The sequence below is a fragment of the Scatophagus argus genome, chromosome 4 (genome assembly GCF_020382885.2).
Source record: "Scatophagus argus isolate fScaArg1 chromosome 4, fScaArg1.pri, whole genome shotgun sequence".
NCBI classification, from domain to species: domain Eukaryota; kingdom Metazoa; phylum Chordata; class Actinopteri; family Scatophagidae; genus Scatophagus; species Scatophagus argus.
This window is the reverse complement of record NC_058496.1, coordinates 2,836,898-2,859,228: the sequence shown is the minus strand read 5'-3', so window position 1 is coordinate 2,859,228 and position 22,331 is coordinate 2,836,898. Positions and strand designations below refer to the sequence as shown.

Below are 22,331 nucleotides of genomic sequence, written 5' to 3'. Positions count from 1 at the left end.
GTAATTCTCAACAGTTACAACTATATTGATGATTTTTGCTTTCTTAGTTACAAATCCAGGAAAACACATCAGTGATTTAATTTTTACCCGTCCGGAATGAATTTTAGACATACAGAATTCCATTTTATTTTGGGGTATGATGTAAGAACCAAAGATAGCAAACATCAATAAAGATATAAAAATATAATAATAAAATCTGAATGGTGAGAAATGAGTTCCTGACTACTTAAAAAGAAATAGCACATCTGTTGCCACATGCTATACTTACGATACCATGTGGTTTTACAGGACTTGACAACGTAGACGACAGACGTGAGGACATCTTTACAACTGAAGACTCGATGGTCCAACAGCAGCAACGCAGTCGGTGCTGGAAGAAAAAAGTTTAAATTGAAAATGTCATCATTTAGTAACGTTTAAACCGAAACTCAAAACAAATTTCCTGATTGTTAAGAATCACGGCGCCGCTGACGTTCATGACAGCCATTCAACATCCTGCCCCAACGCGCACACACACACACACACACACACACACTCCTTCAAAGTCACAGTCCTGCAGCTTCAGAGACATGAAAGGAGTGTTGAACATTTTGGGTATTTCAAATTTTGTTTTATTAACAATGCATCCCTTTGATAGGATTGTATGTTTCTTTAGGTCATCAATGCCCCCAAAAACATACTGTACACATTATACAAGGGAAACCACGATTCAGGCAAAAAAACAAAAACAAAAACAAAAAAAAAAAAACAAAAAACAAAAAAATGTTTAAATTATAATACAGTCTTGAGGAAAAAATATAAATAACTTTTTTCTTCTCTGGTTGAGCTCACTCTATGGTACAGACATATAATAAATAGATCGGATCTGACATCACTCAGCTGATCTATGAATCATCTCTCTATGAGTCCATTTGTGTAGCAGCATTATAGCAAAAACAAGCCAATGGAAACAGAGCTCCCCCGTTTCCCTGGAAACCTTTTACAAATCCTTTAGTCATCGCACCCGCGCCGCCGCCTCCTCCTCCTCCATCTCAGCCAATGACAGACAGTGATATTGCATTGTGGAAACAGATTCAGGGGTAAGTTTACTCCTACAACATAATGGCAGCATGTAATGGCAACCTATAAGAAAAAAGTTTTACAAGCAAGAAACACGTTAAGGTGACGTTACAACTTGGCCATGCTTGTTGCACATGCGGTGGAGCTGGAGCACAGAGGTAAGAAGGCATAGAGTTGGGCAGCTGCTGGGCTTATGCAGGTTTTGGAAAAAAGTCTGTGAGCAGAGCAGTTTTAATTTCAACGAACGACTACTGACCAACATCGTTCCAAAGATCAACCCACCTCCTGAGAAGCTTACTAAGAAAGGATGGCTGAAGAAAAAACATTAAAAGGTCCTAAAAGCAGGTAAAGGATGGCATAAACTAGCTTTGAATCACATGCTATTCTCCTGTACGTCAGGGTGGCATATATAGTGCTTTAGAAAATACAATACGAGTGACGTTTGATTGTCTGAGATACGAGAGATAGAAAAGTAATTGGCTGTCTGTGCTGACAAGAGGCTACAGGTTGTAGGAAGTGGTGAGGCAAGAGAAGCAAAAGCACGTTATCTGGTGAGGACAGATCGCAGGTCAGGGTGGGACATGAAGCAGGAAGGCTCCGGATAAAAACAGCAGGACCCCCCCCCCCCCGTAGTGTTTTGTTTCATAAGGAGAAAGAAATCACTGGGTAGACACAACAACATGCCTTATTCATTTCAGTACAGAGAAACACCACCTCTGGAAAGAGATAAAATGTGGAGAGAATTTTTTTTTCATCTTTTTTTTTTTTTTTGTTTTGTCTTTTTAAACACAACGTGAGTCTTAATGATGATCCAGCTCGTCCTTCAGCTTTACGCCGATGTGTTACTGAGTGTTGATCAAGAGTGCCAACCCTTCTGAAAACAGTATTTGGTTAAACTGCTCCTACTTTTTCCTGTAAGAAAAGACCGCATTAGGCGTGTCGGGTTAATTGTTTTGTTTACAGATACTGACGTCCTTTGTTTCTAGCTTGTGTTGGCTAGCAGAAAGGCAAGCGATGACCACCTCCTCCTCTTCCTTGGCAACGGTACTCTGTTTTGGGCAACAGAAGCATCCCCACCCTTACAGCCATTTTCTCATATTCTCTCAAGTCTTTCTTTTCGTGTTTGTAGGGTGGCAGGACCGGGGCTGTGCAGGGAACACGAGGGGGGAGGAGGACGATCAGGATTCTGCAGGAGGGTCGACATCCTCTTCAACAGGTTTTGGTAGCTTTTTCAGGATTGCCTCTGCTTCCTCATACATCTGAAAAAGGAGGAAGAAGACGGTAGTAAGTGGGAGAGTAAAGACTGGGAGTTTCAGAAAATCAGGTTTAATGTCTTACTGGCATAAACTGCACGTCTTGGAAGAGTTCCTGTATGAAACGTCTCGATGTCAGGCGAAACATGCAGTGGGCCAAGAGGTGAGAAACCTCGGAGTACAGGCAGATGTCATCGAACGCGTAGGGAAACTTCTCCTTAATCCTGCAGAAACACGAGAGAAACCACTTGTATTGTTCTGCAGCTGAACACGACTCTCCAACACATTAATGAAAGAGAGAGGTTTACGTCAGTAGTCCTGTTTCATGGCCTTTGGTTCCAACAGAGGAGCTGAGGTTGATGATGAGGCGGAGCACCTCCTTCCTCAGCAGGACGCGGGAGGCAGGGCCGTCTTCTGATATCGCCTTGCCACCTAAATACATATACAGAAATAAAGATGAACAATTTTGTTGTCATAGCAAAACTCCAGATGGTAAGAACTAAACACAGTATTTTACAGCAGTATTAATGGAACAAAAATGTTATTTTACAAGAGTCAACTTGATTTTTTATTGGATGTAGAACCTGAAATACTGAGAAAGCCATTCCTGCTGCGGGTTGTGGTTTCTCGTCGTCTTACCTATAACAATGTCGCCAGGGGTGGGCGTGCCGCAGATTGAGCCTTGTGACACAGCAGCGTCGCTGCAGCCTGACACGCCGGAGAACTTGGACTGAGGCATCACCTCCAGACGATGGCTGCTCTGCCCTCCCCAGGACGGGAAGTCCACATAGTCTGGTGGAAAAAAGATCCTCCGTCATTATCAGTGCTTCAAATATGGGAACGTGTCTGAATGCGCGTGTGTCGGCTCACCTGTCCGAGGGTGTGTGCTGTTGATCTGTGGCTGCGTCGGGTATCCGAGGACCGTGGCTCCTACACAGTAGAGGCAGTTTTCATCAGTGTGGTCCTGCAGTCCGGTCTCCTCAGAGCCCACCATGTGGTTCTGGCTGTCTCCCCGGCTCGCAATCAGCTCAGAGATACTGAACTGCTGCTTCAGTATTGGGAGAGCGGGGCGATCACCTGCAGAGGGGAAAAGCACGGCAAAAACACACACACACAACTGTTTCAAAATCTTTTTCTTCTCTCATTTTAGAGGTCGGCATTTAATCGAGCGTGAAGCTTCATTTACCGTCGCCATCACCAAAGAGGAAGCGTTTCCGCTCCTCGGACGGCGGGCTGATCCTCTGCTGAAAGTAGGCTGAGTCTCTGATGTGGAAAATATCGTTGATGTCCATGGGAAGTGCTAAGCCAATGTAGTCATCGTTACACCCGTAGGTGGCGCTAGAGACCATGGAGCGCACTGAAGAGCAGCGCTGCAGGGTGCTTTGGTTGATGGGACTGAGTAGCTCCTCTTTATCCAGAGAGGCGAAGCTCAGGGCCTTCAGAAACCTAGGGAGGGCAAGAGGAGAGGTGCGTGAGAGGATCCGGGGGGAGAGACTGGGGCGGAAAAGGAACGTGAGGAGCGAAATGACAAAATGTTGAGACGTAGCGAACAGAGAAGAAAGTTTGGGATCACAACAGGCTCTAAATGCAGACGTACTGTAGGTGCCATGAGTCCATCATGTCGAGCACCAGTTCTCACACCTTTAAAAACACAAAGCATCAGCGGTCTGGCAGAAGTTCAAACAAAAGGTAAAAAAGGGCTGGAACTTGTCAAAGAATCACCAACGCTTTCGAATTCGATTTGTTCAAATAGTTCTCAACAATTCACTGCTTGTAAAATGTGAAGATTTGCTGCTTGTCTCTAATTTATATGACTGAATATTTTTTGACAAAACAATTTAAAACTTTAGCTTGGCCTCATAGACTTTCTTTACCGTTTTCTGACATTTTCTAGACTAAACACTTAATTAATGAAAGCTATTTAGACTGTTAGTCGCTTAAAATAGAACTTTCAAACCCATTTTGGTTGACATGCCGATAAATACACATTTATTCCACTTAAAAGCAAAGAAGATGAACTCATTATTTTTGATTTTCAGAATGCGATTCGAACGCTGCACAACAATGTTAATCAATCATCTGAAAGCTTAAGTTAGTATCAGTATGTTTCCTCATTTTCTTTGGTCCTGCTCCTCTTAACTTCTTCACCCATCTTTGTTTTTTTACAAGCATGAGTAAAAATCATCGACATTACAACTATAGACCCACCTCTAGGAAGGGGTACAGCTCTAAGATGAAGGAACATCCAGCAACTGACCAGTCTACTCGGGACTCAAAGCAACAGCAGAACAACTGCAGACACAAAGCTGGAGCCTCTACTTGAGTAAAAGCAGCAGGGACACATCTGTGGGGATCGGTGCTACAAGCTACATCTCTACTGAGGAGGACACTGAGTAGGTCCACCCACCGCGGTACGAGAGTTCTGGACAGCCTGCGGTACGGACTTAAGATGCTGGGTTCTGGACAAGTACCCCTCCTGTCCGATATCCTGACAGACACGGCAGAAGGTGCACAGAAAACACCTCCACACCTGTCGCCGGCAGGGCAGACAGAAACCAAAACACTGCCAAAGCTGCTTCATGCTTTCTTTCACACTTTAAATTCATGGAAAAAGTAAGAAACACACTCATGTAGACAAATTTCTGTCCCTGCAGCAACGGCTGACTAACCTGCGAGGCGTTAGCCTGGAGTCCAGGCTGCCAGTCTTCATAGTGATGGTGTCGGTGAACAGCACGTCTTTGGCTGGTGAAGCCAGCGCCTCGCTGTGAGACAAAGACGGGTGAATCCTCTGCTGCTGCAGCCTCTTCAGTGTGGCGTAGCCCAGCGCGTCCCGTGGGCTCGTGTACATGAAGCTACAGTCAGCCAGGCTCTTGATGGTGGTCACTGAGGGAGACTTGAGAGACTGAGCCCGGCGGGGGAGAGTGTGCGAGGAGCCAGGCGGTACCAGAGACACAGTGGAGGACTTAGACGTGGACAGGTGGTTGGTCTGAGCCTGAGGAGTGAGGGAGGAGAGCGTTTTGACAGTCTTGGCTGACACCACTGTGTTCAGGCTCACGCAGTCAGAGGAGTCTGGCTCGGGGTCGGGATGGTCGGGGTTTCCAACGGTCTCCCTGGAGGGGCTGGAGCTCATGGAGCTGATGCCACTGGTTGTTGTGTCCGTGTTAAAGCTCTGACTGCGACTTTTAAACTGAGTACCTCCACTGCCTCCTCCACCCCCTCCCACATTGCCTCCACTAGACGAGGAACTGCCTTCTGGTCCCGCAAGACGCTCTCGACTGCTCTGCTCCCTCTCCCGGCTGGGATGCTCTGCGGCCCCATGCCCTCCTAGACCACTGAGTCCGAGGCCTGAGCCTCCTCCCCGAGTCAGCCTGCCATCCACAAGCTGCTCCTCAGAGCCCCCCCTGGTCCCGACAAAGGACGTCTCCAGGCTGACTGTGGGACTCTTCGGCATTCCTCTGCCATTAAACACAGAGGAGAAGACCTCCCCCTGGTTTGGGCTGTAGACGGAAGGCTCTGTCACTGTTCTGTTCCGCCTCATGCTTCCCGTCTTGAGTTCAGTAGGGGTGCAAGAGCCTGACGGGGTCTTGGGGTCGCTGGTGGAGCGCAGCTTCTTGCTGGGGAGGGACAGGGAGTTGAGAAAGCGAGTGCGAACAAAGCGTGTGGAGGCCAAGATTGTGAAGGGACTGCGGTCCTTGACCGGTTTGGAGTGTAGGTAGAAAGACGGCTCGTCGGACTGGTCCAGAACGTCACACTTGTCATCGTCCAGGATGTACATGTCTGAAAGCACAAAGAGAACACGATAAGAGCACTACAGGGATTATAACTGAGAGGGAACATCAAACATACGAGGGTGGGACATCATAAATACAATCAGCAGAGTTTTTCCAAATACGCACTTGGCTGAGACTCGCTCTCGCTGTTGTGGCGCGAGCTGGTGGATTCAGAGTTCAAACTGAGCGTGCTCGGCACCGAGGAAAGTTCAGAGGTCAGCTGCGTGTCGACCTCTTCCGGAGTGACAGGCCACAGCGTCCTGCGACTGTGTCTGACTGCATCCCAACCATACTGCTTCAGCACCTCACAGCCCTGCCTGGTCTTGGAGATCACACCCAGCACATAAACACACGTCCTGTAGGTGGGAGAGGACGGTTAGAAAACGTTTTACAAACATGTTCTGACAACCCACTGTGTACTTTCAGAAATAAATCTGAGCCATTGCTTCATTTGTTTTCCTGGAGAGATGTTTCAGGTCAACGTGACTAATCCAATGCAGCTGAACATCCTGCTTTTGAAGAATTTTTGGCAAGAGAGAGAAGAGCGGGTCCCATGCCAAATTATATTTTCATTATTTTTGGTGTTCTGTTTATCTTTGAAGAATATGGCTTTTTTTCCAGCTTTCGCGTTTGCTGATAACAAATTCATTTGATCTTTACACAATTTAAAAAACCTTCTGATGTGGAAACGAACAGAAAATCATTGTGATTTTAGCATCCAATTTTTAAAGATGCTGTAGTGGGAGAAAAGGAAAGTAATGACAGATCTGGCCTCTACATTTCAACAAAAGAAAAGGAGAAAAAAAATTTTGCTGTTTGAAACAAACTTCGCAGCCATTCGCAGGGCTGAAAATATCCTTGCATTTGGTGCCAGGATCTACTCCTTTAAAGAAATAAACTATGGATCAAAAGTGAAAGAAGCTTACCCTCTTACTGAGAGCACCTCACAGTGTTGAGCCAGTGCGAGGATGTCAGGAAGGACATTCTCCTCCTGCAGGAGATTCAGACCCCAGTTTGAAGAGCCAATGTTACCCTGAAAAGAAAAACAACATTAACAATAAGATCCTTTTCTTCTAACTACAAATGTTGAGACTGACAAGTAACTGAGGTGACATAAATTGAGAGCAAGTGATACTGACCAGGGCCCAGAGCGCAGCCTTCAGCTGTTTAATGCCCTCCCAGGTGTCCAGCATCGGGGAGCGAACCGTGTAGCTGAGGTCAGGAACCACACTCTGAAGACGGAAAAAAGGCTGCTGAATCTGCATCTCAGAGCAACGCAACATTAAAAGAAACAGGGCGTGCTGTTACCTGAGCCTCCAGTAGGTGGCAGCCCGTCTTGTCGTGGACCAGCTGACCATACAAGTGCACAGGGAGATAGACATTTGGTCTTTGTAACCTGGAGACACAAACAGAGAAATTAGGCGTTCCCTCCTCGGTGTATCCTAGCGCTCGTCAGGCGGCGACGAACTCCAGCTTCTCACCTTTGGTTGCTGCGTCTGACGTAGTTGTCGCCATCGACAGGCTTGCGGTAAGTTGTTAGTGCTTCGTTGAGCTGCTCCTCTATCAGATCCACATACTTGAGGTTGTATTCCTGCAGTCACAAAGGATCTCCATGAGTGTGTGGTCTTACAGAAGCCAAATGAAATTTACTGAATATTAAAAATGTGTCTCCTGTATCCTGACAATACCTTCTGCCATTTGTCCAGCTGTTTGCTGACGTAACCTCTCTCGTTGAGGTAGGAGAACCCTTTAGGAATGGACAGGAACCTAAAGTGCAGAAAGAAGAGTGGATTCAAGAAGTAAACGCTGCTGCACCGCAGAAAAGATATAAGCTTATTGTACAGTGTAAGCAGTGTTGTCAGGGCAAACACCCACCTGAGCAGCAGCAGGAGGCCCTTGTCTCCCAGGTGGGACAGGGCTGGTTTCAGATGGATGAGAGCGTGGAGGTTGGCCTGTGAACCAGCACAAACACATCGAGTCAGACAACAGGAAGGCTGGACTTGCAACATCACTGTCAGACAAACTGACCACCTCAATCTAACTGCCTTTCAACACATTACTGTTTCAGCAATGCATGATCAGGCATCCTTTATGAGGACAAAATGTTACAAAAGGAAAACACAGAATGTGGGAAAAGTTAAAACAGCTCTAGAGAGGGAAGAACACATCTAATGCATCCTAATCTGACCTAACAGCCCTTCAGCTTTGCTGTACTGACAACACTGTAAGTGGGCTTTCAAGCAGTCACCTTGTCCTCACAGGCCTCGTCCAGTATGTCCAGGGCCTCCATGGACACGGCTTTGCTGTGGTCGTGGAGCTGTGTGACCAGCAGCTCCATTCCCCAGCTGCTGAAGAACTCCACGCTCGCACGCAGCAGCACGCGGAGGTGTTTGGTGGCGTACAACCTGCAGGGCTGCTCAGTGAGACAAAGGGCATTGTGGGAGAAAGAGGAGACGTTAGGGTGGTACGAGCAGATCTCTGAGGTGCAGGAACATTACAACGATTAGCAGTTGCTTTGCTGACTTTATGTTTTTATTTTTGAGTAGAAATTTCTAAAGTCTGTTTTTATGCAGTAAGATGATTTTCTACCTAATGACTCTGGACAACAAGCTGAAGTACCTGACTTGTACTGCATTATGAGTGTTTTTGTGGCGATCTTACATCAGTAGCAGCGGTGAGGATCTTGGAGAGGATCACTCTGGCCAGGCCATCTCTGCTGTAGTCCAAAGTAGCTACAGCAAGTTTCAGCACGGCATCCTGGTTTTTCACAGAGCACAGATTCAGCAGGCTGCAAAAAAAAGAAAACAAAGAGTTGTAGACACAAGTCAGTTCATCAAACAATTTCTGAAAGTCTTTGGGAGTTTCCTTCTCTACACTCACCACTGAAACAGGCCACATTTCTCCAGCAGTTTGACTCCCTGTGGGTGTGCAGAGAGCGTCCCCAGGAAGAGGAAGTAGTGTTGGCTGAGTGTGGTGAGCAGGCCGTTGCTCTGCAGACAGCGCTCAGGCTTCAGCCCTGAAGACGAGGACAGCCACGACACCATGTCCTTCACCAGGTCCTCCAGGTAACCCTGGCCGTCCTGACAGGCGACAGGACAGGCAAGTTAGAAAACGACCAAAAGGTAAAACAGGAATTGTGTTTTCGTACTTGCACACTTCTCTAACCTCATCCGAGTCCATGAGGAACTCAACAAACTGACAGCCGACCACAGTGAGCTGCCTGGCCTTGGAGTGATCCAATGCGAGCGCTGCGTACAGCTTACTACTGGGCTTATAAAAGTAGAGCAGCCTCCGCACAAACCTGCATCACACAGAAAGCACACAAGAATTTCAAACAAGATGCCAGCAACGTACAGTAAACTACTTAAAACCTTGCAACGGAGCCTTACTTGTGCATCTGTTCATCTTTGTTGTTCCTGAGGTTTACATTTGGCCACTGGGAGAGAAAACAAACAAACTGAACATTAGAAAGAGGGGAAGAGAACTGCCACCGGAGTGTGTAGTGCGACATGAGAACCGGCTGACCTTAAGGATGGTGGCAATAAGCAACCAGTTCCACTCCAGGTTCTGCTTGTGGTTGAGAATGTGACTGTCCCTCAGGTTCATCATCAGTGCTTCCTCTGTGTCCTGAACACAAACACAGAAAACCTTTATGTCACAATCAGGGTTCCTACATCAAATTCAAGTACCTTTCAAGGTGTGTTTTCAAGCCTGTCCAGCACCTTATTGACATAATGGAAACATTCTGGTATGAAAAAAAAGTAAGAATATTTATGTGGTCTTTTTATGCCTTTACATTAGACAGTACAGCTGACAGGAAAGTGAGTTGGCTGCTGCGAACGACTCAGCCTTAAGTACACGGGATTCCCGCTCTGCCCGGTGAGCAACGTTAAACATTCTCGATCATAAATACATGTCTGCCATTTGCAGGGCTTCCCTCGAAGGCTCGATGATTTAGTTGAGAAGACTCACACTTTGTCCATTGAATAATCACGCTTTTGTTTTTTAGCAGGAGCATGACAGGCAGTAAATTTTACAAGCGAGTCTCAAAATAATCACAAACCACAATGTGTACACAATGTAAAGAAAAACAAAGTGTACAAAGTAGGAAGCACTAATTATAAAGCCATTCTGGCAGCTTTGCAACAGCTGTCATCACTACTTATTTAAATCATCTGCCTTACACTGTGAGAAACTGCACATCTGTCCTGAAACTTAAATTATGACCTGTTAGCTTAGCACAAACACTGAAAGCAAAGGGAAACGATTAGCCTGTCAAGTGTGTGTGTTCTCATAACTTCAAAGCTGCATCATTCTCACACTCTATCTGGTGTGTTCAACACATGTAGAAATAGGAAATGACACATTGTGATTTAAGAAACATCACAAACAACAGCTGGCGGCACACTGCTAACTCTGCTCATTTTCTCAGCTGTACACAACAACCAGCTCACTCTGTATGACTCCGTAGCTGTCTGTCAAAATATAACACGCAAATAAAATCATTTTGAAACTCAAACAAAGTATTAATTTCATTCGTGGTGAAAGTTTGGTTTTTTTTTTTAAAGTGAACACACACACACACACACACAAGACATCCCATTGAGCTTAATATAAAATTTTCCAACATGTGTTCCTTTAAACTACCATAACTAAGGCACAGAGGAGAGCTTCAGTTAAAACATAAAAGCTGAAACATGTTTACCTTAATGACATAGATGTCCCTGTGGGCACGCGAGTGTGACTCTCTGCGGTTATGTGAAGACACGGACTTGCGGATGATGTGGTCCAGGTAGAGACTGTGTGGTTTCAAACCTTTCTTCTTCTTCTCATGAAAACGCTTCAGATTGTTGACTGCTGCACTTGCCCGACTGGAACAACAATAAACACGTGGGGACTGAAAATGTAACACGTTCATACACTATATGGACAAAATTATTGGGACACGTTTATTATTATTGATGTCAGGTGTGGTATGGGGCCGTTTTTCAGGGGTTTGGGCTCGGCCCCCGACTTCCAGTGAAGGGGAATCTTAATGCTTCAGCATACCAAGACATTTTGGACAATGCTATGCTTCCAACTTTGTGGCAACAGTTTGTTGAAGGCCCTTTTCTATTCCAGCATGACTGTGCCCCAGTGCACAAAGCAAAGCTCCATAAAGACATGGTTGGATGAGTTTGGTGTGGAAGAACTTGACTGGTCCACACAGAGCCCTGACCTCAACCCCATCCAACACCTTTGGGATGAACTGGAACGGAGGTTGTGAGCCAGTCCTTTTGGCCTTGTGTTTAGAATGAGATGTCATTAAAGTTCCTGTTGGTGTGATGATCAGGTGTCCCAATATTTTTGTCTGTATGATGTAGTTCACTTCAGATCAGTTTACCTTTATGCGAGAGCAGGTTTTAAGGTGAATGCAGTGGGAGAGAATATACCCTGTAGTTCTGGTGAATAAATGTGTGAGGACTGAAAATGATTTCTGGAAAGGGACAACATGTCTGAGTGTACTCACAGTCGCTTCCCCTGTGGGATGTCGAAGGAGGCTGCCATGTTGATGAGGGTGGGAAGGCAGTGCAGGTGGTGACTGTGGGAATGAGGAAGGATGGTGTTTGCCTAAACAAGAGAGGGGCAGGTGGTGGAAAAAGAAAAAAAGCATTCAGTTTTATGATCACAATAACTTTGTACAAACACAAATCTTCCAGGCTTACGCAATGTTTATTCTGCAGTGACACAAACAGTTAGGGCTTGTTTCTTCTTTGGTGTGCTGCCAAATGATGCCATAAACAAATATCACAGATGTTTTCCACATTTTATTATTACCATGTGTAGAAGTTCTCCCAGGAGGATGGTAGATCTGACAGCAAGCTGATCGTCGCTACTGGTCACCACTTCAACCAGACCCTGTGGTGAAGAAGAGGATGTGGTTCAACTGCATGATTCACAGCCTAAAACTGTTACGCCTCCACAAGTGATCCCCATAAAAAAAGATCTAAAACACACTCAGCTCACCTCCAACAGCCCGCTGCTGATGAAGGCAGACAGAACAAATGCCAGGTAGTTGTCCATGAGGTCAGGCCTAATGAAGAAAAAATAATGTCATGGCTCATGTTAACATGGAACTGAAATTTTCTTCATCATTTTCCACTTCAGCTCTCTCATATCATCTCCCACCTCGAGCGGGCCCGATGTGGAAGGATGACTTTGGCTTCAGCAGCGACAAACCCATCAGAGAGTCTCCAGGTGTCCTGGAAGCGTGCAGGGTCTGAGGACGACCACAACAAAGATTATCTTATACTGAATGCTTAAAATACGGACTCCCCGAAGCATTTTAGTGTAAAACTAGCCAACTGCCATTGTATATTAAAGGGAAAGCTCACCCCAAAATGGAAACTAAAAATGTTTCTCCTTTCTTTCCATTAAATGTAAATGTATGTAAATATAAAAATCCAAATTAGACTAGATTCCAAGATACTGGGAGGAAGTATAAATTCTGAGGATACAAAGGATGTTTTACTCACCGACACTCAGGAGAGCTTCCGTGAAGTCTTGAGTTACAATGGGCACAGGGAGTCTGAATATCTCATACAACACCTCCAACAAGCCTTTCTGCAGGGCAAATTATATCAGAGCAGTCAGAGAGGCACGGACATTTGATACAGCACAAGCTACATATGCCAGCACTCAAAAGAGCACCTCAAATATCTCAGTGTTACTGCTGTGTAACACAATACTCAAGTGACTTGAGGGCAGTCGTGTGTTTTTCTCTCTGAATGCAATGGAAGCACTGATAACATCTGATTTGATGTATCGGTGCCATGGCTGCCTTCTGCAAGCATATCTCACTCCGTGTTCTGTTTTTACACTTGCAAAACTATCTTTTAAATTGACAAAAATCATAGGTGTAATTCATGGTATAATTCAGATTGGGCCAAAATGATTCATCTTTCGCCATTTACCACCATACATATTTTTTTTCCAAAGTAAGTTCCCTCCCACCATACCTGAAGGGGAGGGACTTCGTCTCTATATGTGTTTTAATGAAGGAATAACAAGCTATTCTGCTATTTAGAGAAAAGTCTTTATGACTTTGAAATTACACACAGATTCAACAAAAGCCCAATATCTTGGACTAGCACTGCATTTGTCGATCTGTGCGATCTCTGGAGATCTGAAAATTGTCTCAAATACGAAAGAACATCACAAATATTTTTTACAATTCATACACATGGTTAACATTCACTGGCTGTGATGTGTGAAACTGTTTTACATATGTTACAATTGCTAAAAATAACATTTTACACGTTCTTAAATCTTATTTTTCATCTGTGTCAAACCATTTTGAGGCCAATTTCTCTCCATAGTCTGATACTTTGATCAGACAAGTTCTCCATCTTAAAAATGTATTCAATTCAATCACCACCAGTACTTCGTGTAGTGGAGCAGTTCAGGCCAAAGAAACCAGTATTAACATAACAATCAGGCTGCACAATCAAGAAGCGAGCCATTTGTTCGCATGCAGCTGTTATACAATACTCACCCTAACTTCCATATTCGGTATGCAAAGTAAGCCAATTAAAGACTGGATTCCAGAATTTCCAGCCTTGCATAGGTTGATAATCCCTGAGCAAAGAAAGAGATGTTTAAGTTACATTCAACAGTAAAGCACAAGTGACATAAACAACCCAATCTATTCACACCAAAGTCCTTACCAGACCAGGAGCGAAAGGCTGCCACGATGGCCATTCTGCTCGACAGTAAACGGGACTCTCTGTCCTCCCTGTGACAACACACACACACACACACACGCATTAAAAACAGAGCACATCATGTTTGACACACACACAGCATCATTATGATCTCCGTCAGGCCTTTTGCACAGAACAGTTAAAGCATTTCATAAAGGATCAAGCGCCAAGTGGAGTAAAGGAGGATCGATAAAATCTTTGATCTTTTTAACATAAAAGTTAATCTTTCAGGGTGACTTAGAGGATAATCGTGACTTAGTCTGCTTCACATCCTCAGGCAAGTCACGCTCAAGTCAAGCAGCCCTGATTACACGGGGTCACACATCACAAAAACACCATACAAACCCTCAACTTTCTCAACGCATAGTGTTACCATTATAGGAACACAGCAAACGGTAAACAGAGGGAAATGTCAGAACACTATCTTTTTGTTTCTACTGTAACAGTGACACTCTTCACGCACCCCCCAACACACACACACACACACACACACACACTCACTTGAGTTGTCCTTCAGCCGTGTCTGCGTTGTGGCGGTAGTGAAAATCTGTGAAAGGCGCGAGGATTTGCTGGAGGACCGAACACACACACACATACAAAAGATGGATGAGTACAAAACACGACAGACTTTAAGGCTCTTTATTTGATTTGAAAATTATGTGGACGCATTCTTCAGTTCTTCAATTCCCAGGAAACAACCTGCAGTAATAATTAACCTGCATTAGCTCTCATATGACACCTGTGTGGATATTATGACTGTGGCGATGAGATGCTACTGTCCCAGGTGTCTGTGCACAGACAATGAAGGCTTTAGAGAAACGCTGGGGCTGATTACTGTGAGCTCCATGGGAAAAAGACAGGCAACCTGTGGCCGCTAATCCTGGCTGGAACGACTCCCAGCACACTGGCTCATTTACAAACAGCAGCTTCCCCTGAATTCATATCCATGTGTGTGTGTGTGTGTGTACCTCCAGTTCGACGTCAACACGCACGTACTGACGGGTACGCGGGTGGTTGAGGAGGTGGAGGACAGTGGTGATCAGAGCTTCATTGATGCGGCTCAGCTGACAGTCAATCACGCTCTTCAGGATGGTGCTGAGGCCTCCCCGTTTGGCCACCACCTCTGGGTTCTTCAGGGCTACAAAGGCAGCAAATCGGCAACAAAGAAATATTAGACAGGGTCTGTAGAGCTTTTGAACCACACCCCTGTCACACTCAAGCCTCAATCTACTTTCCATAGGCTGTGCACTACGCCTTCCTGTAGTGGCCTGAAGCCATTTTCAGAATTCTTAGACAGTCAACTGTCATTAAAACGACAGTCTGGTATGCTGCAAAATGATAACAAAATCCACCTGTTTTGTAGCAGCTGGGGAGCAATTACAAATGTTAGCAAGCAACCTTCAATGTGCAAGTATCACTGACATACACTATATAAACAAAAGTATTGGGACATTACACCAAAGGGACATTAATGACTGCATTGTAAACACTCAGACAGCTTTGCAGCTCTAACAGCTTCCACTCTTCTGTGAAGGCTTTCCACAACATGTTGGAGTGTTTCTGTGGGAGTTTGTGCCCATTCATGCAGTAGAACATTTGTGAGGTCACACACTGATGTTGGACCAAAAGGCCTGGCTCACAATCTCCATTCTTATTATCCGAGATACAAGCGCCGCCATCTTGTTCTGATGACATAATGACCTGTACTGCAGTCTGCCACTGGGGGTATTCGAGATATTTTGACTTTTGGGAAGCTCTCATGTCAGCCATCTTTGTCAGTGGCATGCAGGCACAACGTTAAAGATCAGAGGACACGTGTGCTTCCTGAGCGCAGAAGACTAGATTCACACCAGAGGGGGAGCACAACGTAAAAGCGTAAAACCTAAAAGTCACTCCATCTAGCTCCAGTCCGATCCACTCACATCTGGTGCGGGACTTCAGCAGACATCAAATAAATATGATAACAAGATCAATTCATTTCAAGTTTTAAAACAACGGTTTACATGAGTGATTGTGTAGATAAAACAGCATATTCTGATACTGCTGATATTCTAGTTTTGTCATGGAGTATATTCAAATTAGGTCACTATCCTAACCTTAAAAAGAAACAAAAAAAAGGTTCATTTTCCAAACTCCTCTCACGAACCCACTGAACTTGTGGTTTTATTATATCTGCATCTTCATGTCAACAAGCCCAGTGCTCACCCAGCTCACACACGATGGCGATGGCTGCACGGACCATGCGGTCTCTCTCCTGTAGTCCATCTGTGCCCACAGCTATCAGAGAGTTTGCAATAGAGGTGGGGAACAGCATCGCATTGACAGTGATAATCTACGCAGGGAAGAAGAGGAGGAACACATGAGTCATCAAACAAGTCTGAACAAACAGGAGTGGAAAAAAAGCGACCATGACATTTTTTTTCATGTTCCAGGCCCCTTGAACAAGAAGATCGATTTCTGAAATAGAGAATAAGTAACTGAACATATTGTGAGGATCACATATCTCAGAATTTATAATCCAAGATGTGATAACAGAAATGTATTTTATGATAGGAGGCGATATGTCACAGAGGTTGTATTACTGCTTGGATGGCCAACAGTACTTTCCTGAAACTGGACCCTGATTCTGTGTGTGTGTGTGTGTGTGTGTGTGTGTGTGTGTGTGTGTACACATGACTGTGAGCGTGTATGTGTGAAGAGAGTTTACAGTAAACTACAGACAGAGCTATTAATAGCCTCGCCTGCAGACTTGTGCAAAGCGTCCACACTCTGACACTGCTGCGAACCCAACAATATTTCTGGTAGGTCTGTGCTACCACTGAGGCAACGAAGCAATACAACCGTGACTCTCAATCAGTGGAAGAATGGCTGAGGAGGTACAGAAATAAAAGGCATATTATATTACCTTTCGGACTAGTCTGAGAGCCTGAGTCCTCTCCCCCTCATTGCTCTGCTGGATGTCAATACATCTAAACAAGCACACAAAAATAATTAGTCGTGTCCTTTTCCTTTTTAACCAGCAGAAGATAAACAACATTTAAAAAAAAAAAACGTTAAAACCATGAACTAATTACTTCCTCTAAGAATAAAAGTCAGCCAGACGGCACTCAGAGTTGTTGTGGTCAAAGCAGGATCTCACCTGGCGACCAAATAGTCCACCTGTAGTTTGAGGACCTTCTGCAACACAGCGGTGTCTCTAATGAGGTAACGGAGTGACCGCAACCCTGCAGCACGCACTTCCTTGGCCTCATTCAGTAGAGCTAGTCGCAGGCTGGGGGTTGAAAGTCAAACACTCAGATGAGTCCAACATTGAAAAATGGACATGACATCAAGACTGAATTTCATTATGCCAACATGTGCTTCCTCTCTCTCCTCCTGTGAGAAATCGATTTCCCCTCCACCATCATGGAGGATCTTCCAAACCCTTTTATGGAAAGGAAGAAACACAGGTGTCTCCTCACATCCGTCTCTCACATCCTCTCAAGGAAGAGCTAATATGCAAGGAAGATATGCGAGTGAAGGAAGTGAGGAGACACTTTGGTGTAACAAAAAGCAACCAGACTTTGCAAACTATTGTTATATCCCGAATTCCTCCATGAGCATGATGATCTCTGATTCCTGCTGCTTTTCAATTTAAAACTCATCAAATTAATGTTCCAAATGAAAAATATTCTGGCTCATCAGCCACAGGGACTGACTTAAAACTTAGCCGCATAAATAACAAGCGAGCGACTTTGAAAGAGAGCACATGTCGATGAAAAGAACACGGTGTACGATCAGTAACTGCTGCCTGCTGACAACACTTACCAGACGATGATTTCTTCGTATGTAAACCCAAAGCTTTCTTCATGGTGGTTAACACTGCATAGCAGCTAAAACACAGAAACGGGACAAGGAATAAATGAACTGGTTCATACAAGAAGCTCGTAAATATGCATGAACACCTGATTAGTAGATCAACAATAACTAATCAACAACTATTTAGATAATCCATTAAAGTCATTTTTAATGCAAAAATGGTAGAAAATGCTGTTTTCACCATCTCACATCGGGAGACTTCCTGCTTTTCTCTGTTTACATCACATTAAACTGAAAATATGGCTTTGGACTGACAAAACAAGACATTTAAAGACATCACTGTGGACTATGAGAAACTGGGAGGGACATTTTTATTATATTCAACCAAACAATTAATCAACTAATCTAGAAAACAACAATCAGATAAATCAATAATAAAAATATTAATTACTTGCAGCCCTAACTAACTCTGGTTAAGGACAGAACTGAGCTAAACCCAGGCATTATGACACAACCAGGGCCCCTCAAGCTCATTATAATGGAAGTTCAGCAACTCCATCCTTCTTCTGAGAAGCTCCTTGTTTAACAAAAAAAAAAGCATCAACTTAAGTGGGAGCTGCAGGAGCCATGCAGGCATGTTTGTTGTATTTTTCCACTTGTGTGTTACACGCTGACTTGTTTGGAGGAGGTGAATCGTGACTGGACAATGTCATGCTTTCGCTGGTGGGAGATGGAGGTTATAATTACCAAAGAGTTGGGCCAACACATTCTCAGATCCAGTAGCGGGTGTAGGCTTGTGTCACACCCACCATTTGCTGTTTATGAGTGCACAAGCTTTTATGAATATAGAGGGTAATAACAGGAAGTAAGCGATAGGTTCAATACTTCTGTCTCCAACTATTTGCTCGCGTATTCTGCACCCTACCAGCCCTGGCAATGAAACCTGTTTTCAACATGAATTGCCACTTTTAACAGTTCCCTCACCACAGGTCCTCCATCATTAACGGAGGCCCACACACAACTAGTGTATACAGGATTCAAACTGTGTTTACACAAAAGGAGTTCATTATAAAAAACAGTAAGTCTTATTTGACAGTCAACTGGCAGGCCAGCATTAACAACAACATCACACTCCGAAACTCACTATATGCACAAAGCAATGAGCTCCAAGGGCCAAGGATGCTGCCATTTTGGGGCTGCCACCTTCCTTACAGGCACACTGAGACACCTGCAAACTACCAACAAGTTCGGTTTTTGCGTGACTTGTTCCTTAAAGCCAGATGTAAACCTCCTCGCTCCTTTATCGTAAACTGCAGAGCAGATCAGAAGGACAGACGGAGCAGGATTGGAGGGGCGAAGGTGACCAGTAGGGGGTTTAAATCAGCCGTGATGTCAGAGCCCAAGCAGGCAGCAGGATGGGAGAGGAGATGGGGAGAAGGGCATGTGACACTCTGTGGGTGGGTGGGTGGGGTTAGATCACCCTCACTGTCCTGGAACCTTTATAAGGAATCAGAGGCATGGTGCTCCAACAGGCGTATACACACAGACACACATCGTAGCTATTACCCTCCTGTCAGTTGTAAACAACAGAGTTAGGTGTAGGGATTACAGACACACAACTCAGGCCCACACTTTGCCTGCTACGGTGCCAGCTGCTCACTCATAGGCTTCACGGCCGCCAACGATTGGTCAAAATACATCCATGACAGACAGTCCCATTAGGGTGAAGGCAGCAGGTCGCTCAGCAGAAACCAGCAAATGTTTAAGCAGGAATCAGCAGCCGGAGATGGTGAATACAGGAATTATTCCTGGAAACGATGCAAGTATGTGCTGGGAGGAAAGCAAAAACACCCTGAAAAGGTCACTAGTCCATCACACAGCTGACACTGACTATAACCACACAAGGAAAAACAATTCATCTAAATCCACCTGCATTTGTTTTTAAAAAGCGTTAGGAGACTTCTTAACCCATACTGACACTCCAAAACAAATACATAACAACAAAGTCTTTCTCCTTTTTCCATTTGTAAAATATAAACGTGTGCATCCCAGGCGTCAGCTGCTGATAAGTAGGACAGACACAGCCCAGTTCTTCAGCTCAATCTCAGCATTTTAAATCTCTGTGCTGATGCCTCCTACTATCCAGGACCACCTGCTTTATGCTTCAGTTTAACTGAACACAATTTATTTATTTATTTATTTATTTTTTACAAAAGGTTCATAAGAACAGTAACCAGAAATCTCGGGTTTCAAAGTCAGAGTGCTGCTCTTGATGCGCATTAGGTCAGAGTGCTTTCGCATCCCTACAGCTCCCGTTACATTCACTGTCAGAGTCACAATGACAGGCATAGCTAGGCCTGCTGGCAGCAACACCCTAGAGAGGAGGATCAAGGAGAGGTCGGTGGTGACACCACAGAGTGGGGTGGGAGCAGAGCACAGCCACTCAGGGAGTCAACCTTCTTGAAAAGCTGCCTGTTTGTATCCACAACTTCAACAGGGTCTTCATGTTGGTTTGAGGGGGATAACAACTTTGGCGCTTCTGCTAAAACAACAAATAAAACACCAGGATGAAAGCATCATAAGAGCGTTACCTTTATGAAGTTGTTCAGGTGGCCCAGTTTTCGCATGTTACTGACTCCATGTGGTTTGGCCACATTTTGAAGGATTTCACGGAAGTTCTCTGACGGTTCTGCAGCAGACAGAAAAGGAAATACAATGTAACCAAGACAAGCATTAAGCCATATTGCCATAATATCAGTCGACGAACCGTAATTGATATGTTGCAGGAAGGAAGTTGGTTTAGCTGGTCAAACTAATTCACTGTGTACAGGCAAAACAAGGTCTAGACAGTAAAAGCAAGACTTGAGCCAGGAAGTGTTTTTTGTTTTCAGTTCCTTTTACCTGCCATGTGATCACTGTGATGGTCTGCATAGAAAACATGTTTTTAAAATAGCGTATGAAAGAAACTGCAAGAAACAGTGCCCCAACAGTAGTTTCCAGATCCTACATTGCAACAAAAAGGTAAACAGAGTTTACCAGAGGAATGAGTTTCAGTCTGTCAAAACAATAACTTACTGCAAACTGCAATGCGGCCCCCGAATGTATTTCATCTAAAAGACTACAAATTGTACAAATGTTCTTTAATCCATTTGAGAAAAACACTAAATCAAAGTGTTAGTTGCTCTCTACAGCCAATGTTAGAGTAAAATGCAGGGTTGCATTAATGCGTCAGATGTAACCAGAGGTCCATCAGGTGTCAGGGGAGTGATGGGAATCCATCCACCCATGCCATAGTGTCTTACAAATGGATCTGGGCTACTTAGACCACATGTTTCATCATGTAAGAATGTGTATGCAATAAAAACAGCTGACATGGGCTTTGCATAAGAATTTTGTGCCTGATGATCTTGTGCCCTTAGGCATGCCATAACATTATGCAGCACACGCACTGACCTGGAACAAAATAATGAAGTACCCAATATCCCATCATATTTCTGTTTTGCAAATCAAGTACAAAACAGCTCACAGATGAACACCATCAACCGTGTAGGAGACTTGAGTCATGCTGATAGGGCAAAAACACTCCTTGGCCTTCTCCATTCATCTGCAATTTCAGATGCAATGTATGGAAAAAAAATAAACCAGTGCCTGCGTCCAGAGACAGATAACGGACAGAAAAGCGCTGCTCCATGTAAACAAAGTGTTCCTGCTTCTGGAGGAGTAAATCTGAGCAGACTGTGTTTCAGTGTGCCACTGGAAAAACCACCCTGCGTACCCTGTGCTGCACAAATGCTACTCAGCTAACAACCCTGAAAGACGATTTCTCATACAGCCAACGATGACCAATGCATGACTACAGCACTTATGGCGGGTTGGCTAAATAACAGGCTATCGTGCCCACTCACACCAATCACAACAACAGAGCGTCGTCATGGCTGGTTAGCCGAGGCAGCTAGCTAACGCTAACCCAGCTAGTTAGTTAGCTCGCTGCCGCCTGTTATTATGATATCGCTAGCAATGTTATTACACGAAACAGAAAAAAGGGGTAAACTGACGAAATGACAACAGCAATGACAGCACAAGTGCACCGACTAACTGAATTTCCACTTCACAGGGCCAGTGTTTGCAGAAAAGCTCCTCATCCATTTTGAACAATAATCGCTTTCAGGGTGATGTGATGAAGCCTCTGCTTACCTCTGGTCAGATCCAGCGGTACGTTCTCTTCTCCGCTGTCATTCCGACCTGTCAAAAACACACATAGCAGACATTGTGAGGCATCGCTCCGGGGTCATCAGAAACCTGGGAAATTCTGTTTTTGCAATATCCCGCTATTACACATATCACTCAATCGAGTTTTTCGGGCTTACCTCGCATCCGAAGACTCCGGATAGGACGGCCGCGGAAGCTGGCCGCCATGTTTCCAGGAACATACACAACACCGGAATCTTCGCGGCTTCTCGCGAGAAATCAGACAACGGAGGCTGTCGCGACATAGCCGCAGCAACTCGCCCACAGACCTGAGACCAGCTGGATCCAACTTAATCCCCCTCTAATCTTATCAGGGACCAAACCATGCATCTGACCTGGCGACAGTATTAAGGCCTGAGAGGAGGGCGCTATTTAACAGCGGGACTCTGGCAAGTTTTCGTCTCCGGTGTAGGAATCGTTTATAACAGGATTTAATACATTTAGAGGTCAGAATAGGTTGC

The 22,331-nt window shown here is 44.8% G+C and overlaps 1 protein-coding gene across 1 annotated transcript; it reads right to left on the bottom strand.

Moving 5' to 3' along the window:
* Positions 1-588: 588 nt before the first annotated feature.
* LOC124058030 (rapamycin-insensitive companion of mTOR-like) lies at positions 589-22,129 on the bottom strand. The gene is made up of 37 exons (XM_046386856.1): positions 21,990-22,129; positions 21,817-21,864; positions 20,214-20,311; positions 17,632-17,696; positions 16,964-17,095; positions 16,730-16,793; positions 16,030-16,156; positions 14,793-14,962; positions 14,326-14,393; positions 13,789-13,856; positions 13,617-13,699; positions 12,598-12,685; positions 12,251-12,341; positions 12,089-12,155; positions 11,900-11,980; positions 11,592-11,692; positions 10,788-10,953; positions 9,608-9,709; positions 9,472-9,518; positions 9,248-9,383; positions 8,963-9,162; positions 8,744-8,870; positions 8,331-8,495; positions 7,958-8,034; positions 7,771-7,849; positions 7,564-7,673; positions 7,391-7,478; positions 7,222-7,314; positions 7,009-7,115; positions 6,209-6,438; positions 4,982-6,089; positions 3,499-3,758; positions 3,183-3,389; positions 2,952-3,104; positions 2,621-2,744; positions 2,398-2,536; positions 589-2,318 (listed from the first exon to the last, which is right to left on the bottom strand). Exons 1-37 carry the CDS (start codon positions 22,036-22,038, stop codon positions 2,238-2,240), a joined length of 5,199 nt encoding a protein of 1,732 aa, XP_046242812.1. The 5' UTR covers positions 22,039-22,129; the 3' UTR covers positions 589-2,237.
* Positions 22,130-22,331: the final 202 nt, after the last annotated feature.